This window comes from Ostrea edulis, chromosome 1 (genome assembly GCF_947568905.1).
Source record: "Ostrea edulis chromosome 1, xbOstEdul1.1, whole genome shotgun sequence".
Taxonomy (NCBI): Eukaryota; Metazoa; Mollusca; class Bivalvia; order Ostreida; family Ostreidae; genus Ostrea; species Ostrea edulis.
Genome location: NC_079164.1, coordinates 81,278,492 through 81,302,853, shown reverse-complemented (window position 1 = coordinate 81,302,853; position 24,362 = coordinate 81,278,492). Strand labels below are relative to the sequence as shown.

At 33.5% G+C, this 24,362-nt stretch overlaps 1 protein-coding gene across 1 annotated transcript; it reads right to left on the bottom strand.

The window, feature by feature from the left end:
* LOC125678902 (chordin-like) lies at positions 1-22,920 on the bottom strand. Its single transcript, XM_048917694.2, has 23 exons — positions 22,135-22,920; positions 20,237-20,337; positions 15,708-15,840; positions 11,871-11,978; positions 11,597-11,723; positions 10,065-10,155; positions 9,355-9,496; positions 8,744-8,872; positions 8,575-8,657; positions 8,332-8,476; positions 7,499-7,611; positions 6,838-6,972; positions 6,563-6,719; positions 6,250-6,479; positions 5,412-5,525; positions 5,046-5,228; positions 4,786-4,879; positions 4,501-4,628; positions 4,265-4,373; positions 3,604-3,669; positions 2,558-2,655; positions 989-1,082; positions 1-874 (listed from the first exon to the last, which is right to left on the bottom strand). Exons 1-23 carry the CDS (start codon positions 22,301-22,303, stop codon positions 870-872), a joined length of 2,754 nt encoding a protein of 917 aa, XP_048773651.1. The 5' UTR covers positions 22,304-22,920; the 3' UTR covers positions 1-869.
* Positions 22,921-24,362: the final 1,442 nt, after the last annotated feature.

Sequence of the window (24,362 nt, the reverse complement as noted above, 5' to 3'; positions counted from 1 at the left end):
AAACTGTTATTTATTTATTTTTTCAGTTTCATATCATAAAGAAATTCATTTCAAAATTTAACTGTTTTAAATACATTAGATGCATATTTACACAATGAAAATATACACTAGCAACAGAGTATAGCATCATGGAATGATAATTTCATGTCAACAAGTTCTAATAATGGTTTCCAAACCATTAAAAACAATGTACAAAAATATATTGTAAAATCAGTCAGGTACACCTTCATGAAAAATTGGCACTCAAATCTTTCATTATTCATGCAATGCAAAAATAAGGTACAGCATATACAAATATATAAGTAAAACCCGCAACATGAACGAATAGTAATGCAAATCATGTGAACTATTATCATATCGACAATGAATAAAACGATTGTATACACACATTTTCATATCAAATCATAAATTATGTAGAAAACAATGAGAAACATATTAATCGATTTGAAAATATCAATTCTGATTGCTTATAAAATTATATTACATAACAAATAGTAATCTAACAAAGAAATTAGTAGGTAATATATACAAATGTATAAAACGAACATTCATGCAAATACACTATTTATTGCACTCAAAATACTTTGAAACGAGGAAAGACTCATAAAGAAGATATTTTTTTCGAATAACGATAATTATCATTACTTAAAGAAGAAAAAAGGGGGGATGGTAGTAAATCATAGATAGAGAATGAAGTGTCAACAGCTGTGGCCTATATCACCGAAATGGTAATCCGATGACTGAATTCCTTCGTCTTCATACCATTCATTTTGCTACGTGTTTACGCCCATGCTTCTCCTGCCTCTATCTCATATCACAGAGTTCACAATGGTTTAATTTTGAAATTCTGTTAATGTATGCTGTATGTGTTAACCTATAAACAGATAATCTAAATTTACTCACACTTCTGAAACAAATAAAGATATAGTCCTGTTCTACAATCAAACATGTCAATAATGAATATACTAAATACTGTATCTATACTTACGAATACAACTGCAACATTTATTTTTCCTCTTTGAGCCTTCTTTACAAGAACTCTTCTTTTTACACGATCTTCTTTTGCATTGTATTCGTCCATTCTAGAGAACAATATAAAATGGAACTTTAAAACATTTTTTTTTAATTTGCTACGACTAACAAATCATTATTTCACAAGAAAATGATTTTATGTTCTGGTACATGGGTGTATGTGACACTGGTAAGAAAATGATTTTATGTTCTGGTACATGGGTGTATGTGACACTGGTAAGAATTCCACGCGATAAACATAGAAATGAACGGAGTTAAAAGTAGTGTGCCAAGAACGGCCTTACAATCGGTATGAAACAAGTCAGACAGCATTTGTCCCAATGATAGGTTGTATTGGCAAACTAGATTGAATTTGTGAAATGCTGACTTTAAACGAGACTGTTGAAATCCCTGAACCATCAACTTGTTTGTCAGTAGCCTGCGACCCGAATCCAAAACTTAACGTGGATACTACGAAATTAGTTAAATAAATCAATTCAAATATTTAAACTTCATTATATATATGTTTGGTCTACAAACAAGAAGCCCATGTGTCTTATCGGTCACCTGAGTATTAGTTAAAAGTATCACTAGTCCCGAGGGCTATGAAACCTATAAAAATTATGTTCTGAATATCTAAGCTATATTCTAATATTCAGCAACAGTATTAAACAAGAGATGTTCTTAAAACCCTCGAAAGTGCCTATGCTGATGAAAGGCTTCACAAAATATAATATAAGTAACATCAAACGATATGACTAATTTGGGTCCATCCTAGAGTCAAAACTCTGGGGTTGCGAAATTCACAATTTTGGTACATCCTTTTCTGCTATTCCTAAATATGGACTTAGTTTTTACATTATATCAGTAAAATTAAAAAGGTCCTTCAAATGATAAAGACAATAATAACTATAATAATTTTGACTCCACCCTGGAACCAAACCCTTACACCCTAGGTTCATGAAATTTACAATTTTGGTAAATGACTACCTACTCCTTCTAAATAACTATTTAGTTTCAATTTGGTATCAATAGCATGAAAGATGATATTGTTTAAATATTTTACAGATATACACTATATATACCAAGTTTGGCCCTGCCCTGGAATCAGAAGCCCTGCCAGGGATCATGAAAGTTAACATTTTGGTAGAGGCCTGCATGCTCTACATCACAATGCATTTAGTTTTTCTTAAAGATATCCAGTTGTACAGAAGATTTTTAAAAATTGGTCAATTTTTGGCAGTTTTTGTCCCGCCCCCTAATACCCCGTGGATGCAGGAGTCCTGACATGTCCCGCTTGTCCCAAATATGCTTCATACCAAATTTGAAAAGAATTGCATTGGTAGATATAAAAAAGAAGTTAAAAATGTTCAATTGTTAACGTACGACGGACGACGCACCACAACAAATGCAGACCAATTGCAATAGGTCACCTGAGTTTACTAAAAATTGAATGTTCATGCATCATTGAATGATCATTATCGTCGAATGATTTTTTTGCATTCCGCAAAAATGAAAATCTTCAAAGAATGGAAACGTTTCTTACTTTGCATTTACATGTGACACATTTGACGATTCCATGAGAGCTGAGAACAGGATGCCATCGGGATTTATTTTTATATACACGTTTTCCTATCCTACATTCTGAAAGAGAACAAATCATCCAATGAAGTTTGATTTATCTATATATATACGTTTTCCTATCCCACATTCTGAAAGAGAACAAATCATCCAATGAAGTTTGATTTATCTATATATATACGTTTTCCTATCCCACATTCTAAAAGAGAACAAATCATCCAATGAAGTTTCTTGAGAAATGTCTTTAAATGTGAAACATGCTTCTTCCTACGATAACAATTAAATCATTTGTTAAAAGAATACGTTTTCATATAGTATTATCAGTATTTGTATTTCTTCAAAATTCATTGTTTTCATATTATAATTTCATTTCCCAGGTAATATCGTGCAATCTTAGTTTAGTAATGCATCTTGTGAAGAATATATTTTTGTATATCATAAGATATCATACATGTAAGATATAATAGTAAACAAAGACTATGCTATGTACAGTATTTAACCCACTTATTTTTACAAATTAATACAATTTTTCCACTTTCAACCATTAATATTGATAAGTCACATGAGGATCGATCCACCTTAAAATTAACTGTCAAGCTTTAAGCAAATGTTATTTAATATTTATGAACAATTTTCTGATACAATATTTATAGAAAAGATCCTATAATAGGACACCATAAATGTACAAATTTTTCAGGATTTTTTACCTTCTGATGTAGAATTGCACATTTAAGTATCTCTAAAAGATAGTTCGATGTTAGAAAAATGAATGCGCTCGGTTTGTTTAAAATAAAGCAAAAAACCCCACTAAAATCAATTTTTCCAGTGAAAAAATAAGACAGACAATAAAATATTTTAGTTCTTACGTCAGAGTACAAGAAATGGTTTCATATATTGTCCCTATTATATATTAATCTCTCAATTAATATTAATTAATCAATTAATATTGATTGAGTTCAAACGTCTGAATATCTGAATTTAATGTCACCAATACACCTTGTGGATATTTACCTCCATTTCCTATTTTTTCGGTGGGAGGCCTTGTACTTTGAATTATATCTGCTAATAAACTTCTGTCTGTAAAAACAAGTATTAAAAATAGTATAAATATTCAGTATATGATAGTGCAGGACGCATTCTATTATTAAGATCAAATGTAAGTCAGAAAACTAACCACTGTGTAATACACATGAAATTTACAAATGCATTGAAAGACTCTTTTAATAATGTAATATTTTCATGTTATCTCTTCAAAAGATCTCAGCTTTAACCTCTTATTCCAAGCTAAACGAAGTATCAAACTCTAATGCCCTTAATCAACACATTAAAGGTCCACGAAAATAAATGTGAAGATGGTTTGCTAATTATTTACTACAACCTTCAAATGAAACACTTTAGAATTCATGCCAAGCGAGGCGCCATTATATAATACCAGCATTTGCAAAACAGTAAACAACCTTAAAGATATTTTGTAAGAAGAAATACAATTTGTTGTAATTTTATGTATCATTATCAAATTTAGAAAGTGAAAATCGAAATCAGGATTTAAGCATTAGAATGAAATATAAATTCTTTGCATTTACTCACTGTTATATATGTATGTGAATATAATACAATAATCAACGAAATTAACACAAATAATCAAAGAAGTCTGAAATAAATTGAGATTTACCTGAGCAGACCTGACAGCAATCACTCCTATTGATACGAACCATGCTGTCTTTTGGACAATTAAGTATTGGACATGGTAAATGATTACATTTTACTTCTAAGCTGATTTTCTACAAAATAAAAATGACAATTTCAAATTGTAGAATTGTATTGTGGGTCGTAAAGAAACTTTATTCTTCATACACGAAATGTTTGTGGGGTGTTTTGTTTTCAAATACATTTTTAAAAATTTCTTACGTCACATGTACACGTGACACATGTTGAGTACCCGTTGGGTGGAATGTAAGGATGCCACACTGTTCCCGCACGATAGTGCCGCTTATCTCCTGGATAATAACATGTCTCATTGTCTTGTGTTAGTGTTTCTGGGAAAAAAAAGATGCCCAGCTGATAAGTTAGGAATTCTTTCTTCGGTCAACAATGATAAAGAAAGCATAATAATGTGTTACATTTAAGTTTTGTCCCCAAATTGATACGAAAATTGGACAGTAAAACCACAGACAGTGCATGGTATGTATCTACCTGGACAAGTCGGACAGCATTCACCGTCCATACGAACTTGGTTGTCACATGATAGCTTTGGACATATCACGTGATGACAAAGTATATTACCATTCTGGAATCCAAGGGAGAAAAACATATTATACCTGAAAGTGATAACTTTTGATTCTCGGGAATAAAAACTCCCGTATGCACTTTTTTTAATATAAAAAGTCACTAAATTTCCTTTGAAAGGGGAAAATTGAATAAATTTTAAGACTTTTAAATTTCACGATACGAACCTTACAGCTGCAGGTTCGACATGTGCCGTTTTTAGACGGAATCCAACTTTCGTCATTGTGATAAATTTTGCCCCCATCTTTACAGTCAGCCCTTCCTAATAATGGTAGACGTTCAGTTTTAGGAGCGGTTGTAGTCTCTGTTTGATCACGTGGTAAGTTCCAACATGAATTGGGAATGCTTAGCTACATTTAATGAAAAGAGAGTAAAATGTACATAATAATACATTTCCTAAGCGCAGTAAAACCTCGATTATGTTTGAAAAGTCTATTATGTCAAGCTTCATCATTAATACAGTAAAAATGAACTACATATAAAACATCTTCATTTGTAATAATTAAAATACATGTATGTATTGAATTATTTACGTTTGCTACAATTTCTCCTTTTCTGATTCCAGTGACACCAATCTGAAGAAATGATGTTGCAGCATCAAGACTTTTGTATACTTCGGGAGATATGTCATCTATTACACCACGTGCCTGAAAGAACAATCACATGTAAAAATCATTCAAGGCCAACCACAGTTACAAGGTGAAATATTCTGCTCTTGACAATATAAAGTACATCCTAGATTTTTTCCCAAAAATGAGTCACTGGAACAAAGAGGTACTCTTTCGAAAATAATAAATTAACAAAACCTTAATTGTTTTCAACAAGAAAATCGTTTGCATAATCCTTTCAGGTTTTTATTGCATACACTGTTTCCAATCTTACGGATAATTTATATTTCTTGTTTAATTGTGCTTAACGAGATTTCATTTTTTATAAACCATTCATAAATTTTATGGACCAATTGAAGACTCAAGTGCAGAAATGTCAAGAAATATTGGTTGTTAAAGCAAATGTAATCATCTCACGCTGTTTAACTGGTTTGCTTGTCGAAATTGAAAACATCGTATTAAAGAGGTATGTTTATTTTTCAGGTAAAGTTATCTATCGCATCTGTTTTGTTAAAAGCAATTGAACTTTATTTTTAGTCAATCACTTGCACATGACTGGGGTTATTTTGGCTATTTTACCAAGTGCTACAAGACACCTCAAGTGCGCCAAACAAGAAGCAGGGGCATTTTTGGTAGCCTTGAATGAAATGTGCTGATATTCATCAGCCAAGAAAGCACGCCACTTTATGTTTGATGATGTTTAACACATTCATGAAAACTGTCTATTTTTATGCCCATGTGGAAAACGTTTCAATGGTCTTACCATTCCATTGATAAAATTGGGTATGAAGAGAGTATATATCGCATTCTTGTTGTTTGATGCCGATTTGGAATCAAAGTCTCCGACCAGAAGAGCATTCAGGGAGGAATAGTCTTGAAGACCTGATAAGATAATTTGATAATGCAAACGACATTTATGATCTGGAACTAACCACGCCACTCCTCCTACTCCTGTGGGTGATGTTTGTAATGACGTCATCAAAAAAGGCGAGTCTAAAAATACAATAACAATGTCAGAAAACTGAATGATAAATAAAACTTCGACGATAGTTTTGAAGCACATGATTGTTGCGTACCTTTAACATAGTCAATATAATCACTATATTGAATACTCTCAATTCGTCCTCTAAGTGCCACATACGACTTCCTCTCCGTTTCCACATTGATAAATAATCTACCAGCCAGTAGTAATGCTATGTATTTGGCCCGTACGTTTTTGATAACACCTGATGCCTACAAAACATTTGTTTACAGAATTTAAAAATGAAGCTATCACTACATTTGATTCACCATTAGATTCACAATCTCACAAATATCCTCTTGCTGAAAGAGAAAAAAAATATTTACTTACTACTCCATCATAGGAGGAGGAATTTCTTCTGAACTGTCCACTGAGGTTATAGATAATCGTTCTTCTTCCTGTTTTTGTCGGTAAAGATTCTATTGTCAAGTACCTTACAGGACTGGTCATACCTTTCAAGTCTATCTGTAAGGTAGTGTCACATCTCCTTTACAATATCATATTTATTTCGTTTTTATTAATACATATATAATGGATTTCCCATGGTTTGATATGATTTACATTCAACGAGTTGTGTGTTTTCTATCCCCGCGCCTTGGCGATGGGATAGGAAACGCACAACAAGTTGGATATAAATCATATCAAAGCACAAATCATTGGAGAATCTTTTTATCACATGTTAACACCCCACCCACCCCCGGTTATTCATTTGTGTTACTGTATTGTTGGGAATTTTGCTTCCTGACATTTTGTTAAAAAAAAAAAACCTACGTAAAATTGACGTTTGTATGTGACGTCACCAACGGTGTAGGAAAACAGAATAATAATTAAAATGTATGTAATGAATGATATCCACTGGATAAAGGGGAAACATGTGATAAAATACTGATAACAATTCGTCTTTAAAATTCAGTTTTAAAACATATACATATAAATGATCGCATAATTTTCAATTCCGTATTTTTTTATGTAGGTTATTTTTTCTACTTACGTCGTAACTAATGTGTCCGTTGTCGTGCAAATTTAACACTGCAAAGCCTGCGCTGGACAATGCGATCTGCGGATATAACAGTGCTTCGCCACTTGAAAGAACCCCTATGAATGCTAAATAACAAATGAGAATAAGGATATGAATTAATGCACTTTTAGAACTTTTGATTTTTCAAATTTCAGAGAATTTTATGTTTTGCGTATTTGTGTAGAACGTCATTGTATTCATTTGAAACAATACAGAGCACTTCAAAGGGGGGTGGGGGTGGGGGTGAAGATAACGAATAGTGATCAATCTCATAATTCCTATAAAGAAAACAAAATTAAGAGTATGGCAAACATGGACCCCTGGATGCACCTGAGGTGGGATCAGCTGCCTAGGAGGAATAAACATCTCCTGTCGACCGGTCATACCCGCCGTGAGCCCTATATCTGAGTAATCCTGAGTCGAAATCAGTATGTAAAGAACGGCCGAACAGTCTCAATTTGTATGAAACATGTCAGACAGAATTTTACCCAATGACAGGTTGTATTGGTAAATTATATTGTAATAACGAAATGCTGACTTTAAACGAGACTGTTGAAACCTCTGTAACATCAACTTTTATTTGTCATTAGCCTGCCTCGATTTAAAAACTTACCATACGCAGAACAAGCTCTTGTGTATCGAATCAGCTGATAGATATAAATACCATATGCAAGTGCTCATTTAATTGAGATCCAGTGAAAAACATTCGACATAAATTATCATTTATGCATGTAGGTAAAACTGATAAATGGGTTATTCTGGGAATACACTTCTATTACATACATGTACCACTGGAAATTACTCACCTCGACAAGTGCCAGCTGGTGTGATTGTCCCAATGATAGTTGTTCCTCCCTTAGATGTCACTCTCATTCGGAGTCGGGCTTTAGCAATAAGTTTTCTGCTCTTTTTATTAAGATTCAACCAAGTACCTCGTAGTTTGTTGCTATTCTGCAATGTTTAAATACGAATATTGTTATTGCTCTTCCCGTTTCGATTACTTTAGAGATGATGTCTCATTTTTTAATCATATTATTTGATTTCCTTACCTTTCGTCTTCGCACTCTTCTTATATGCTTATGAAGAATTTGAGTTCTTTTTTCTATGGTTACAAAATATTCTCGCTTTCTTCCTGTAGAAGAATTTACAAAAGTTAGACCTATATTAGTATTTAATGCAATAATTGTTGAAGCTATATTCTTAAGATGGTTTGCATACGTTTTGTGTTATAAAGACCGTCGAACTTGACCGTATACTCCAGGTTTTTGCTTCGAATGCCGTAGAACATCTCAGCGTACCCTCCGATACCGTACTGAGTTGGCGATACAAGTATCGTTGAAAATGTACCTTAAATTGAAACAAAACGCATGTGATAAGTCTACCATTTTTCTTATCAAGATAATGAATTGTATATGTGTTGAAATCTTGTCTTTTAATCGATGTCTTTGATACTTAAAGCTTTCACAATTTACGTGAAGCTCATTATTTTAGTCTTTGATTCTCTATATTGTTGGAAGATGCGTTGTATAAACTAAGAAGTACCAATTTATATAACAAAGAAAACACCTGAATTATTTCCAGACAAGATATCGCAGAAATGTATAGATAGACACAACAAGATTTATTAGCGTAATTTAAGAGTTTATACTCGTCAAATTGACGGCTTTCTCATCCAAAGGTGCGATTCAATAAACACTCTAAGTTGATTATATAACATAGACGGTGGAGCTACAAATTGCGTGTGGTCTGTGCTGTATTAATGATCATTAGACATAACTGAATTCAAGTTCTGCGAAATTATATTGAATTTGGAACTAAAATCTACTCACTTTTCTGTCTGGATTTGTCAACTTCCGGTTTACCAGCAATTTCGCCATTTTTGAAAGATGACGTTGTTATTACCAGTAGAAATATTCCTTTGTGTAGGTAACGGTAGTAATATTCGGGAACATTTTCCCATTCCCCACATATCTGTATTAGGAAAATAGATTGTATATATATATATATATATATATATATATAAAGCACTAAAAATGATCAACGACACGAACAACAGTGAATTGTCAAATTTTCAGGACAACCTGTCCCTTTCTCAGGACGATAGAATATTTACATATAAAAGAAAACTAAATAGAAAAAGAAACTAAAACTACAACTAAACTACAAAGGCTGATAACAAACTAAACGTCTACATATTAAAATTATTGAGTGTAATATGTGGCAAATAGAAAAGTCTGTTCCCATCGAGCGTCAAGACTTTCGATGTTGAGTGTTGTTGGATTATAGTGCTTTATATATATATATATATATATATATATAAAAGCCTAAATGAATTCCTGAACATTAATTTTCTACTCATGTATCGATACCGCATTATCCAATGATATATTTGTATAAAATATTTTACCCCCTTTTTATTTAGAAGTTTAAAATCATTTTAAATGTGTTTCATAGAAAAGATGGTGTATTTGTCGTTTCGAATGTGTGCGGTATCAACTGCAGAATTATTCTATGCGATAAGATATCATGATAGTGGTACCTGTTTGTCAGGGTATCTGGTTTGGAGGCGTTTTTCCATCAAAACATTTCCGTTTGTATCTGTCAGCAAGAGTTTTTCTGGGTTTTGAAGTCTGTAACATAAATATGAAGCCATTCTACGTATCAGCATTCTGAGAAGGGGGAAATATACAACTACCGCTTTGACAGTCTGAGCTTGTTCTGAATGAAATTGAGCTTGTCTTAGATATGGAAAATTTATAGAGCGATTTCTGAGAGTTTTACTGCAAAACGGAAATCATAAAATAGGATTTAGAATATGTTTCATTCATTAAGGCTGTCTGATATTTTCTTTCCGTATTATTTAAATGCATATTTATCGCCGAAGATGTACCTAGGTCAGCGCTTCTTACATTCATTTTGGCATTTTATGATTATAAATAGGTTCATTCAAAATATGTTCGAATTGATCCTTGGTGTAAAATTTCAAAAGCTGACTTTCCTTGGTTTTCACTTGCTATTTTGAGATAAAAGACGAATACAACTTTGGAATTATCAAGAGAAGAATATTTTAAAGAAAATTAATGTTGAAAATGTACGCATGTTTTAACCAAGTATTGTCAGTGAAGCGGAACGGTTTCATCGAACCTTCACTTTGATAGGCTGTTTTTTATCACATCTATAGTACTGGAGTCTCCGATTTTAGCACACTTAAGATAATGCTAAGCCACAGCTAAGCTTAAGATAACCTGAAGATAAAGTTGGCCATAGCTAAGGATTTGGTTAACAATAAAATTGCTATCACATTGCCCATGAAGAGTGGTATCAAAATATATTCAAATGATTTTAATGTTCGTGTTAAAGAGTATTGAGAGTATTTTCCATCCCTATACGCAATACAGTCTTTGTGTGGTGGTGGTTTCGCCGTCAGTTATCTCATTGTACCCTCTCTTTGAGTGGATTATGAGAAAATAAAACAGTAATAAATGTTTGTCTAATCATTTTTCACTGAATCAGATTACGAGGGAATTAAGTGCTTATATCTGCCCGCCGTGTGTCCCACTTCCACCTTCCAGCCGTGAAATGTTGCAGATGATTATATGTTTTCCACAGACTGACGCCAATACTGTGATTTCTTGACTTTCCTTCACGCAACACAGAGAACGTCTTATTAATCAAGAACGTAAATTTGTGTTCGTATGCTTTGTACCTGCTTAAGGAAGGTACACCTTATTGCGTATATCTTAAGACGGGGCGGAATAAATTATCTTCCAATAAAAGCACCCGTCCGGGCACTAATTCAGATTAAATTTTTATAGTTTCCAATCACATTTTTGTGACCAGATTTATTTAAGACTAATAATTATCCCATATTGTAATTGGCTTGAAATGAGAAGGTCAGTAACAGAGGAAACCTTAATGGTTGGAGAATGTTGGTCGATGTGTGAAATTTAATTTCTTTGATACCACTTGATGAAAATACAAGCACTTTATGATCTCTTCAAAGTCTTTAAATTCTTCGTGTGCGATACTGTCTTTCAGTTTTTATTCGTTCACATTTCATGCATATCTTACCCTTCGTATTTGATGGAAAAGCGCAGTCCCATGTTTGTTGTAACTCGTAAATGTACGACTGCCACTGCACGAGTGGGCAATGGCCGTCTGGAAATGACGTTACGACCGACTAGAAGTGCAACATACTCTGCAATTGTACATGTAGGTGGTTAAACACCATGATTGTAAAATGGGTCTGTATTGTTTATAATATCCTCTTTACATTGAAAGGTCCCTGCAACTGGGTAATTAGCAAAGTATGACAAGTTAATGTTTGCTTTATCTTTGAACTTACTTTTATTGATAACTTTTTGACGTATTTTTTCTTCCAAGTTTATAGCATTATCAATTTCCTTGGACATCTTTTCTGGTAGAAGGCTGAACATATCTTCAAATGTTTCGTCTGAAAGCAATTAGGAATTGTGTGAAAATATAGATATCATCAAGATCACGAATCGACAAGGTCTGCCTTCATTCATTTCGGAAAGCTGCACTTTCCAACCAATTATTTCAATGAAAAAGTATCGCCATTCATTGAAAAAAATGAGTCTGAATGATAATTGGTGTACTTTATTCAAACACACAGTTAGGAAATATCTTTTATTCTACCATATGTTTCCGTCAATAGGTGTAACGAAACAGTACTTCAAACGCTATGGATAACAATGTTAAGTAGATGCCGCGGAAAGTGAGCAACTCTTTGAAATTGCCTCGTTACTCATTAAGACAAAAATAACGCTAGATTAGCAGATGACGGACAGGAAAGCGCAAATTCTGGGCAACAGCTTAGCGCGCGCTGAATGCTTTCTAAAGCTCGTGCCCGACGTAAACATCATAACAGGCGACGATGGACGCCAGGGTGCGTAAGAAAACAAGCACGTTTTTCGTAAGATTTCAAAATTTTACTTGGAAAGATCACGCAAATGCTTCACTTTTGAGATCAATTGGTGGTCTCACAAAATCTAAAAGTAGAGTTTACATTTCTTTCTAAATTGAATTGCTCTATGTCAGAAGATAGTAGCATCTTTACGAAAATTATGAACGGTAACACGTTTTTAAAAATGGACGGATTTCTTTGTTGAATATTTATTGATATGGACTGAAATCATGTTTTTTTTTAAGTTTGTGCTCAGCAGATTGACTATTAGTTTTCCAATTCGGAGCGTTCATATCTTATATTAGGAGAGAGAGAGAGAGAGAGAGAGAGAGAGAGAGAGAGAGAGAGAGAGCAACAGGTTTGTTAAAATATTTTCAAAAATGCCAGACGTGATGTTGTTTCAAAAATAGAATTCTACATTTAATCACGTAGATGTGAAATTCAATCATTTACCACTTAGGTAATGCAAAAAAATCTTAATGACTTTAAACTCATATTAATCGAGGATTACAGCGGTGTATTTTTCACACTTTTAACTTCGAACACCTAGCGGGATTGTATAAAAAGGCTCATTGAGTGGTGATAGGGCCACTTGAACTAGTGTAAGGAATCAGGGGGTATTAAATCGATACAAAATATTGGTCTGAAAAGTAAACAGAAAGGCGATGAAGAGTAAATAGATTGTGCAATTCAAACAAGTATGGGGGTATAATATGAGATTCTCTCCAGATCAAGAAGTCGGGAACGAGGTTTCGACTAGACACTATTTACGCTACTGAAAGCCTGGTAATCCCTGTGTCAAACATACTAAGTGTTTGCATGTATTTCTTTAAAAACAGCTACACATTTTTTTATATACACTTGAAATATTTAACACATGAGTAACCCGTCAGTAAGCATTAATTGTTTCTGACAAATTTCGATAATTTATGGATTTTAGTTTTTGGATACTTTTCCCTTACAATGTTCCACAGTAGATAGAACAGACTGTAAAGTGATTACATATGTAGATATTCGCGTTGAAACTTATTTGAATAACCATTTTTAATATCTTATATTCCGCCTTCTAGTCAGTTTGCTATCCCTTCCAGTAACAAACGTAGGGAGACTCTTTTCCTTTTTATGCGAGATAATTTTACAAAAGTCACGATGAAGTGTTCAGGCCGAAATAAAAGCTAATTATCGTCTGATACCTTTATGATTTAGAGATAATTTGGTGACCCTTGTCATTTTTGATATGTCTCCGGAAGTTAAAGACGGATAGATTTACTTATAATTATCTTGTTAGGACGGGCACTAGGTTAACATGCCCATTAACCTTAATATGGTGACAGAGTTTACAAATAACGGTATACAAGGCCGGGCACAGCAATACAGGCAATGCGTTTAGTTAATTCAATTCCAAAGGAATCACAGATACAATTGATTAAAGTGCTCTAACTGCAACCAATTACATCAAACGATTTACTGGGTGACTTCAAAAAAATCTTCAATGACCAATTTATGTAAATTATCAGATATCAATAAATTTAAAACATTCAATCCTTATTATTGATACAAGTTCGTGCTTTCAGGAGTGATTTCTTAAATACTGACTTTCATCAAACAACAAGGACCCCTGCCATGGTCGTCAAATTCTCCTTACAGTTTCATGATAATGTGCATCGCACTGTGATGCAATCTTAAACAAAGTGTTATTTCTTAATTATCATCAACCATAGGATAACTTGTCCTAACGTTAATCCTAAATTTATTCTCTACTCTAAACTTGGGTTTTACCACTGAAAATTCGATCCTTGTGATTGGCAGTGATTACTTGTGAGAGTACATTGTGGTAACCCAGATCTCCGGGTATTTCATCTCCCTCCCCCCCCCCCCCCCAATTAATTACTATAATGTGTCAATATCCGAGCCTACGAGATGTATTGATATATGCTGCAGAAGTTGTTAATTGTCGTAAAATAAAGAAATGCTTGCCTTTAACCTTAGGAAGGCTCGTTTCTTACTCTAATCATAGCTTTATTCCTATAAACTCTAACCATCCCGTGGGGATTCGGGTTAGAATAGGTCCTCAGTATGCCCTTGCTTGTCATAAGAGGCGACTAAATGGGGCGGTCCATCGGATGAGACCGCAAAAAATGAGGTCCCGTGTCACAGCAGGTGTGGCACGATAAAGATCCCTACCTGGTCAATGGCCATAAGCGCCGAGCATAGGGCTAAATTTTGCAGCCCTTCACCGACAATGGTGAAGTCTCCATATGAGTGAAATATTCTTGAGAGGGACGTAAAACAATATTCAATCAATCAATATAAACTCTAACCATACATTTTGTAAGACTTGTCACCAAAAGCTAATCCTAACCCTAGCCTTATCCCTAACTCTAACAGTAGGACGGCTTAACCCTTAGCACGCCTAACCGTAACTTCAATAAGACGTAATCCTATGTAAACCTAACTCAAGTCCCAGAAAGAGAAATCCCTAAATGCACTAAACCCTGTAGTCTCAAGAAGACTTCACCTTCAGTACCCCTAACCTAAAACCCCTGAAGACTTAACCCAAGTATACTAACCTTAACCCTGGGATGACTTAACCTTAGTCTCAGGAAGACTTAACCCTAGAACGACTTAACCTTAGTCTCAGGAAAACTTAACCCAAAGCACAGCAAACTTTTTTTCCTGGATGACTTAATCTAAATACCCCTAATGGTAAACCCATAATTCTAAAAGGACTTAGCCTAGTATACACCAATCTTTATGCAAGGAGGAATTCACTCCAATTACACTATAGTCTCAATTCTTAATTAGTTCGATTTTATCTTGAAATTCGGGGTTATGTTAACATTCAGAGGCAAATTGCTATACGTAACTCTGAATTGTTAAGCAATGCATTTATACAGCTACATAAATTACCATACATGGTCTTCGTCAATTGTTTTTACAAAGTTTGAAATTGAATATGAAAAATGTGTTGCCGTCACGGATACCATTTGTGCGTCAATATATATGATTTTTATGCAAGGAAAACCTTATCGTGTTCCGAATTTCTATTTCGAATAATCCTAGATACACCCACTTTCAAAAAAAAAATCGCACTGATGATATCTTCTTAATGTCTTGACAGGAACAGAAATGTATATAGCTATATTAAGAAATCGTTTCTGGTAGAAATAGTAAACTTCATTGTATGATAAACGTCTTAAAGAGGAAACCTCACAGTCGACAATGCTTGTTAAGACTGAATCAATATGACATTACCTTCCTCCGGACAAGACTTGCAGCACTTGCCTTCCAGAAGCACCGGGTTGTCGCACCTGGGCACAGGACAGAGGCTCTTGATGTTTTTGCACTTGACATTTCCAATATGCTGCATAATTCCCTTCTTGATATTCTACAATAGAAATGAAATCAAGTAATAGGTACGTTTTAAGTATAGGAGTTTTGTACATGTAGATATGTGGAGAAAGTTAAACGTTTATTTAATTTTTTTCATATATCAAAAATTTGTAAATAATTTGTAAATAAAAGACTAATTTCTTTTTCTACATCGTCTTTTATGGAAATGTTCCTTTATATTGGACGATGGTTTACCTGTTATCATTATGTCATTTAAGTTGGAATTTCAAAAATCAGAACATAAATTAACCAAACTGTCGGTCAGCCACCAACAAAAATAATAATCAATTCATTTGCCAATAAATCTATAAAAAATAAATACAAATAATTCTGTGGTCGTCTAGCAGGAATTTAGATAAAGAAAATGATGATTTATTCGTTCCAAAAAGCTTATTCATGGGATTGAAATGGCCCCTGTTCGTTCGACCACCGTAAATTACATTGAGGGTGTGAAGTAATTTTGTTTCCTTAATCTCCCCGATCAAGCTATCGGCATACACGGGCCCTTCAAGTAATCCACAAGTACCCCAGTACATTGAAGACGTCTCAATTGCTTTTGAACTTTTAGGTTTGCAGAAAGAGACTGGTTTAATCCTAGCGATATAAATTATTCAAGTAAGGGATGGCAACTTTTAATAAATGCTTCACAGCGTCTTTCAAAAGAGACGAGGGGTTTTGTTGTGAAACTTGGTTTACTTTCCCAATTAAAAGGCAACATGATTTAGACTGTATAATTTTGTAAACCAACGGAACTGAGTATTTTGAGATATAAATGTCACAAGAGGAATGTTCCTTCCTTGCTTTAGGATTAAGATAACAAGTAAACACATAAACAATGTGTCACTTTCTATAGAAGTAATGAACTATGGAGATACTCAAAGCAATAAAATTAATCTTAACTGTCAGAAAGTGTCCACGGACTTCTTACATGTATCAAATGTACCTTGTTGAAATAATAAGCTAAATGGCCGTGCTGAATAATAAATCTTCTTTTTTTCTCTGTGTTAATCATATTATTCATTTGTTATGTATCAATTATAAACTAAAAATAAATGAACCACAAGCACAAATTAATTCTTAAGTTCCTATACAGTGGTTTGCATTAAATGACATCTTCACATGTTCTTTATGGTGCAATATATACATGTAACAAGACAAATATTCTTCATCGTTTATGTGTGTAATACATATAGTATGTCAAAAGTAAAAGCCATAAAAGCCAATGCAAGGATACGTTTGTTTAGGCATCAGCAGTTTTAAGTTATGAGTCATGTTTTAACGACATGTAATTGCTTGTATTGCAATTCTTAGAGTGGAATCCACGGAACATCCGCTAGAGAACTCCATTGTAGCCAATATTCTGATATAATATTACAATTTTGATAAACAGTGAGTGCACTGTTTTCTCTTTTAGTAATATGTTTGGTAATTATTGGGAATATGATAACATGTACATAAAAGAAACAAGACACAAATAAAAATGCATTCTTTAAGAAGAATAGAAATAGTCAGTGGGTTCCTGTTTTAATGCACAATCTTCCGCATTCTTCAGAATATTATTATATTTGATCCAACGATCACCGTGACAATGGAATTTTATTAATCCCGTACATATTTTCCAGCAAAACAAAATCCTCCCTTAGGCTGTGTTGCCGTTAAGTATATGTTTTCACTTGTTTATTTATTTATTCGTTTTTACGTTGAAGTATCACTCCATCATTACGACAGTCTTATTTTCACCGGATGTTCGAGTCGTTTCGAAGGTGAGAGAGTGAAATCGACATCCTGCCGATTCCCCGCGACCAATTATCACGAATAGGTTACCGGTTTCATTTTTTCGATTTCTGAAGTTGCACATTCATTCATAAAACATTGGAATAATGGAGATCATTTACTGGCTATTATCTAAAAATGGTACAGCAAAATTAGGCCTTGTAGGAGGAATGAAGGAGCTAAGTATCCGGGGGCTTAATTCTCTAATGCAATTATGTCTTTACTTTAGACCAAAACGTTGACAGTTGTCTAACATAAAGAAATCCAAGCAAGACTTTAATGAAAGATGTGAATCCAATGGGATAAAATTTTATTGCCTACTCAATATCATGTCATGGATGTGTTTTTTTCTGTTAAGAGAATTCCTGTTGGATTCTGAAAACTTGTCATTAAAATTTCCGTCGGCTGAAATATTTCTGTCAACATGTTACATGGATGATCCCATTCAGTAATGTTAATTGATGATTACAAGTATCCAAAAAGAAAATTGAATGGAAGGAAAATGCCAACGCCATTCCGTAATACCATACACTGACTTATCTTACAATGTATGGCGAGAGGAAACACAGAAAACACATCGACAGATGACCTTGCATGATCTATCTTCCTGTTATGATCTCAGTTTTTATTGTTTTACAAACTGTAAACGTTTCTTTTGTCATTATTTTCTGTTCTTCTGGTAATTTAACTTATAGATCTCCATCCATGTGAGGGGAAACCCCATTCGCTATAATTTAAGTACTTATTTTGTTCTAAATTTTTCGTCTGTAGTTTTTTTCTTTTTGAAGTAACACCCCCTTTCCACCCGAACACACATGACGTGGAAAAAGTCACGTGTGGCGTTACAGCATCATCACTCTGTGTACACAACTCTAAATGCTTTGATTGCGTACAACTTTCTTTTACTTCAATTTTGTGATTGACTAATATTTAGTATATCAAGAATTCATTACAGTACAGTTTTCAAAAATTACCCCATTTTCATTCAAACCATCAAATTAATTTATTTAGTTACACACAGACACACACTCTCTCAGTGTGTATGTGTTCATTAAGTTGAAAATGTACCAGATTCATTATTAAAGATAGTTCAAAACACCATTTCGAAATTTACCAAGATTCGCTTAACCTGTTTAGATGTTTTCATGTCACAGACTCAGCATTTGTAAGGAACAATGTTTGCAGCACGCTGTGCCCAGATTTCAGCAAGACCTGTAAACACATTGACCTAGTGTTCGATTTCTGTTTGCCAGAAACATAATCTTAACGAGTATTATGTAAAGTACCAAAGGAAATAGTCTTATCCTAATTGATCTTGAATCGTGTTGTGACCTTGACGCTTCCATAGTTCCGTTACATGATGTATAAATAGTTTCATAAAGTTGGAGAAAGCTCTCTTACACTTTGATTTGCATCATTAGCTTCTTTCAGATATAATTATTGCAATTATATTTTGATCATTCTAAATAAAAATTGCAGATGTAGTATCTTGCATATATGCTACTTCCTCTTAGTTCCCCCAATAGTTATTTCCTCATATCAAATTAACATTGGCAGAGATTCTGTCTGGGTCAAAGGGACTAACAACAGAACTATATATCTTACATTTAAAATTTAAGGAGTGTATTAGTTCGAAAACCATTACAGATAATTATGATAACGTTCCGCAATAAACGACTCTGAAAGATGTCATTTTCCGCCTCCGCCAGGGAAGAGTGCCTCAACCTTACAAATTTACGGCAAATTGCAAAAATTCCTCCCTGGCAATATAATCTCCTTTATCTTGCCATGTAACACTTTTTCTTGTTAGTAATTGACATATTACATTGAAACATAAAATGAGCATAACTGTCTATCAAGGAAGAGCTTCTGAAACTACCGAGAAATTCCAAACTGTTCCGTATCGTCTGAGATTCTTGCATGTTGTAAGTATTAGAGAGACACTTGCACGGTCTGTGTCTATCGCAAACACTGGAGAAATGACATCAACAATCAGACTGTTATCGTTCTTCAGGGCTTTTAATGCAAAATATTTGGAAATGTAACACGGTTTGTGTGATATACATAGAAAAACAGTATATTGTGCTTCACATCGTTTGTCGGTTCCGTCTGCACCCAGTTTCCTCAGAAACACGGTCCAAATTTGAGTTTTAAAGCTTTGGTTTTTTTTCTAGAAAAGTGGTATCTTCTTATGGAGTTCTTTGGTGTCGGTTTTAAGAAAGCGATTGATATATACACAAGTAGAATAGAATATCATTTCTTTCCAATTTGGACCCATTAAGGGAATTCAAAACAAATTTAACATGAGTATTGAAAAAATGAAATAAAGTAAAAATAAACAGGGAAAGCGCTTAGGTGAAACTTAAATACATCATGTATCATCATCTAAGTACATTAATAAATAATAGTGACTTGACTATTAACCACTTGGAAAGGTGATACCACAGATGTTTCTGTTTGGAATTTTCACACAGAATATTTTATATGTACATTGTATACTAACAAATTCTACCCACTCATGAAGAAAAAATGTAAGCAAAACTTCAATAACTTAATACAAAATCAACAACACAAAAATGGTCCCTGAAAGTGAAAGTTAATTATGACGTAACACTTACCGGTACACACTGACAGATGAGGCACACGAATGGTCCATCTGGATTTAAGGTGGGATTAAACTTTTCTCCGAGTTTATAAAAAGAATTTCCAAGATTACATCCTATAATAAGAGGGGAAAAAAAACAAGAATCAGATGATTACATAATGGAGATGAACAATTGACCTCGGTTGTCTGCCCTTGGAGATGAAAGACAAGGGAGGTATTATGGTATTTTACACTAAATATTTTATACAGTTTATTGTCAACCTTGTGAATACATTTTTATTTAGCAGAAAGATAACCATGAAATCATACGCCGTAAACTCTGCCGTCCAGCTCTGCCTGTCATGATGAAAGAAAATTGTTCCGACATTTACGATATAAAAGCTTAGCAGCTTTTTATATAAAATTCTCTGACCTTTGCTGTGTTCCACGGAAAATATTTTTTTTTCCAAATAATTATTGTTTCATTTTTTCCGAAACACGCATAATTATAAGAGAGTTATGGACTGCTACACTTTTCCTGTAATTAGCAGAAGCGTTACGTGAAAATGAGGTCATTTAGATTAGTGGGTTTATTTCTAGCCAGACACTTTGGATTATTTTGAAACACAACAGATAAAGACATTTTATGAATCATTACTACATTTTTAAAAAACTGGCACCCAAGTTGCATTCTTACAGGTTTAGTATATTTTGTATTCTCTGTTGAAAATGAAAATCATTCGTCAGGATGTCAAGTCAGCTGATTCCAGTTTCCTTGATCTAGTGTTCTAATAGATCTTTTTATATAACAAAATCATATCAAAGAGAAATGAATTTTTTAATACCAAGTTTTCGTAAGTTTATTTTTATCCTTGCTGCAATCCGTACGCTTACGTGTTTTTAAAAACTGTTAAAAAGAATAATTGAAAAAATAATTGAATTTTGAAAAACTCGAACAATTTTTTTTTAAAGAAATAGTTATGATTAATACTACCATGCTGGTAAAATAGTTCTTAGTCATTATTAAATCTATCCACTCAAGTTTCACAAAAACAAATTGAACTAGTCATTTCTTTAAGTTGAAAAGCTTTGCAAAAGATATAATTAAATTTTACGAGTTAATTTTTTGGAAAGGATCTTGTAAAGTTTTTAGGCATACAAATACATGATTAATACTGCAATGTTGGTACGGTGTATATTAGTCATGCTTATAATTGACACAATTGTATCTCAGCATTCTGCTAATCCGTTTTAACACATGCACCACTGTTTTAATTGTCGCTAGCTGTCAGAGACGTTAAGTACGTAAACGCAATGAGGATAACTATCTCCAAATGAAAGGAAAATGCTCTAATTTGTGTCCAGATTTTATTTTGAAATTTCACTGACACAAACACACACCGTATCTTACATGTGCTGACTTAAACATTTAGAAAAATAAGCCAAATTACATCTCATTAATGTCGGGGCTATATATCACATTTTTTATACACCTAATCAACTTGCTTCAGTAATTTTCAAATTTATGTACATACATCGTAAATGTATCATGTTTCAGTGACCGATTCGAAGTCTCCGGAACTGTAATTATAGTAGATGCTGTTGAAATGACCACCCCTTTGATCAATTGAGCGCTGATTTGTAATGACGATCAGTCAATGGAAAGCCATTACGCTCGTGTGGATAGAACTCAACGCTATGCTCTCTGCCAATTGTTTTCAGTCAAAAACAGCTGGAACTTGTATCTTTCACTCAGATTAATCATTCTAATTAGCGTATTTTTAGAAACTCAAAATTGTACGAGTTGAAAACTTCATCAAGTTTATAAAAAGTGTAAAGGAGTCATATTCCTTTTTAAAAATCTTTTAAGGCTGAAAAAAGTTCAATAGGATTGAAGAATTATTTATTTGAAAACAAATAAAACAATCTTACCCGGATATTTTCGATATATTCTCCCATAATCAACCTCCTCTGGAATCAACACCTTGAACCTCTCTTTAGTGTTGCCTGCATGCTTTAGAAGCAGAAACCGGTCTCTTATATTTCCATCAATGTTTACAACCATCTGCAGAAGCACGTAGATTGTCAATAAAGGAGTCATTTCATTCGCAAAATTAAGATTAAATCCTAGGTTCAAGCTGAACACCTGCAACTCGTCTTAAAATCTTTTTGAATCAAGGGGCCGCAGCGCAAATTCCAATAAAATTATTCAAATACGGTATAGTACCCCTCCACTCGAAAGTATATGCCAGTCTTTACAATGGTAAACTACCAATAAATATTTTTTGAAGTTAACTAACTTTTCACACTCTCTACTATCTACAATAAATTATTTCTTAAGTGAAATAGATAAATAACTAAGAACAAATATTCCTTGTATCGAATCCAAGCCGCGTATATAAAAAGATTTAAGTCCAACGGCAAATATTTCAACGCTGATCTATTTACTAAACTAGACGTGTGAAAACTGTATATACGAGACTTTACACCCAATCGGAGGATTGTTTTCAAATCGCAAATACGTTCAGAAGTTGTTATCTTTCTTCAATGTAAGAGGAATTTCGCTTTATGAATACTGTTCCTTTTTTCTCCGAAGACAGAGATCGTCGAAAGAGCACCAGCTATTGGTCGTAACCGTTAAAAACTAACAAAGAGCGGCATGTCACCCGCTGTTTTATACCCAATCATATTCCATCTTCCCGCAAACGAAAAAAAAAATGTCTATATTCTTTGACCAAAATATAACATTTTATCGATTGGAGGATAAAAATAACCTTAATAATTACACGGTATAATCTCCGTCTTTTATTTATCGACTAGTAATTATATGTCGATACCAAAGTTGACACCATGGAAGAAAAATAAACTGGATCAAGTAGTTATACCCACGCGTACTTCTTCAACTTGCAACAATTCAATCAGAATGCAACAATTTTTTTTATTTTCTAATTTCGGAAGGTGGTATTTTATGAAATTTAATTTGTGAAGAATTTCAGTTACTATTCTCAGTTCCATTTCTTTCCACACTCAATACACGTAATTTTTCATATCTAAAATATCGAATATATCCCGAAAGCCTACCAACTTATTTTAATCTAAAGATACATGATTGATTGATTGAATGTTGTTTAACGTCCCTCTCGAAAATCTTTCACTTATATGGAGACGTCACCATTGCCGGTGAAGGACTGCAAAATTTAGGCCTATGCTCGGCGCTTATGGCCTTTGAGCAGAGAGGGGTCTTTAACGTGCCACACCTGCTGTGACACGGGACTTCGGTTTTTGCGGTCTCATCCGAAGGACCGTCCCATTTAGTCGTCTCTTACCACATGCAAGGGGTACTAAGGACCTATTCTAACCCGGATCCCCAAGGGACTAAAGATACATGAAATTGCAAACTCCAATGGGGACAAAAAAAAAACAAGTAATAAAAAAACTGATAGTAAAACAGATTAAGGTACTATAAGATCAATTATCATTCCTATCAATGTTTACAGAAAAAATGGCAATGCTTTATAACACAAAACCATAATTAATAAATCGATCGTAATAAATAAAGTAGCGAGAGGAAGAAAATAATATCGATGTTTATTTCCATTCTTTTCCTGAAAACTAAAGTTTCGTTTCCTTTACTCAATATCCATCAGAAATGTCTTAAAATCACGTAATCCAAATATTGACAATATAGGTTTAATTGACAAAAACGTATTCAAATGTCAGTTTTACTAAATGTTGCGGAATAGTATAGTTTAAGTTTTACAGTATCCACCACATAATTGTTAACAAATTGTGATTTTTACAAAATTTCTTTTGCAAATTGAGAGTCTATTCGTCAAGTATAATTCATTTGCTGCTTTTATAGAATGTCTTTTAAAATCAAACATAACCTTACATTTTGTTTTAGAAATAAATTGTTAAGGAGACATGTAAAAATCGTCCATTAAACTTTTCAAATGACATATTGGGAAAAGAATGCAAATATTGAGTATGGATCACCATAAATGAAACCTCCGACCATTAACGGAAGGAAGCTATTAGATCTACATGTAGAAACAAATCGAAGTGATTGCACTTCATTTTGAATTTTCAAAAAAAAAAAAAAAAAAAAATATCTTATTCACTTTCAAGGAAAGTAAGTGGCATTTTAATGAGAAATTATG

Coding starts and splice junctions, on each gene's coding strand:
- LOC125678902 (XM_048917694.2), bottom strand. CDS start 22,303: ATGACTCCTTTATTGACAATCTACGTGCTTCTGCAGATGGTTGTAAAC. Junction 6,720..6,837: donor CCTCCTCCTATGATGGAGTA/GTAAGTAAATAT, acceptor AATGTTTTGTAG/GCATCAGGTGTTATCAAAAA. Junction 4,880..5,045: donor GTCGAACCTGCAGCTGTAAG/GTTCGTATCGTG, acceptor CTTGGATTCCAG/AATGGTAATATACTTTGTCA.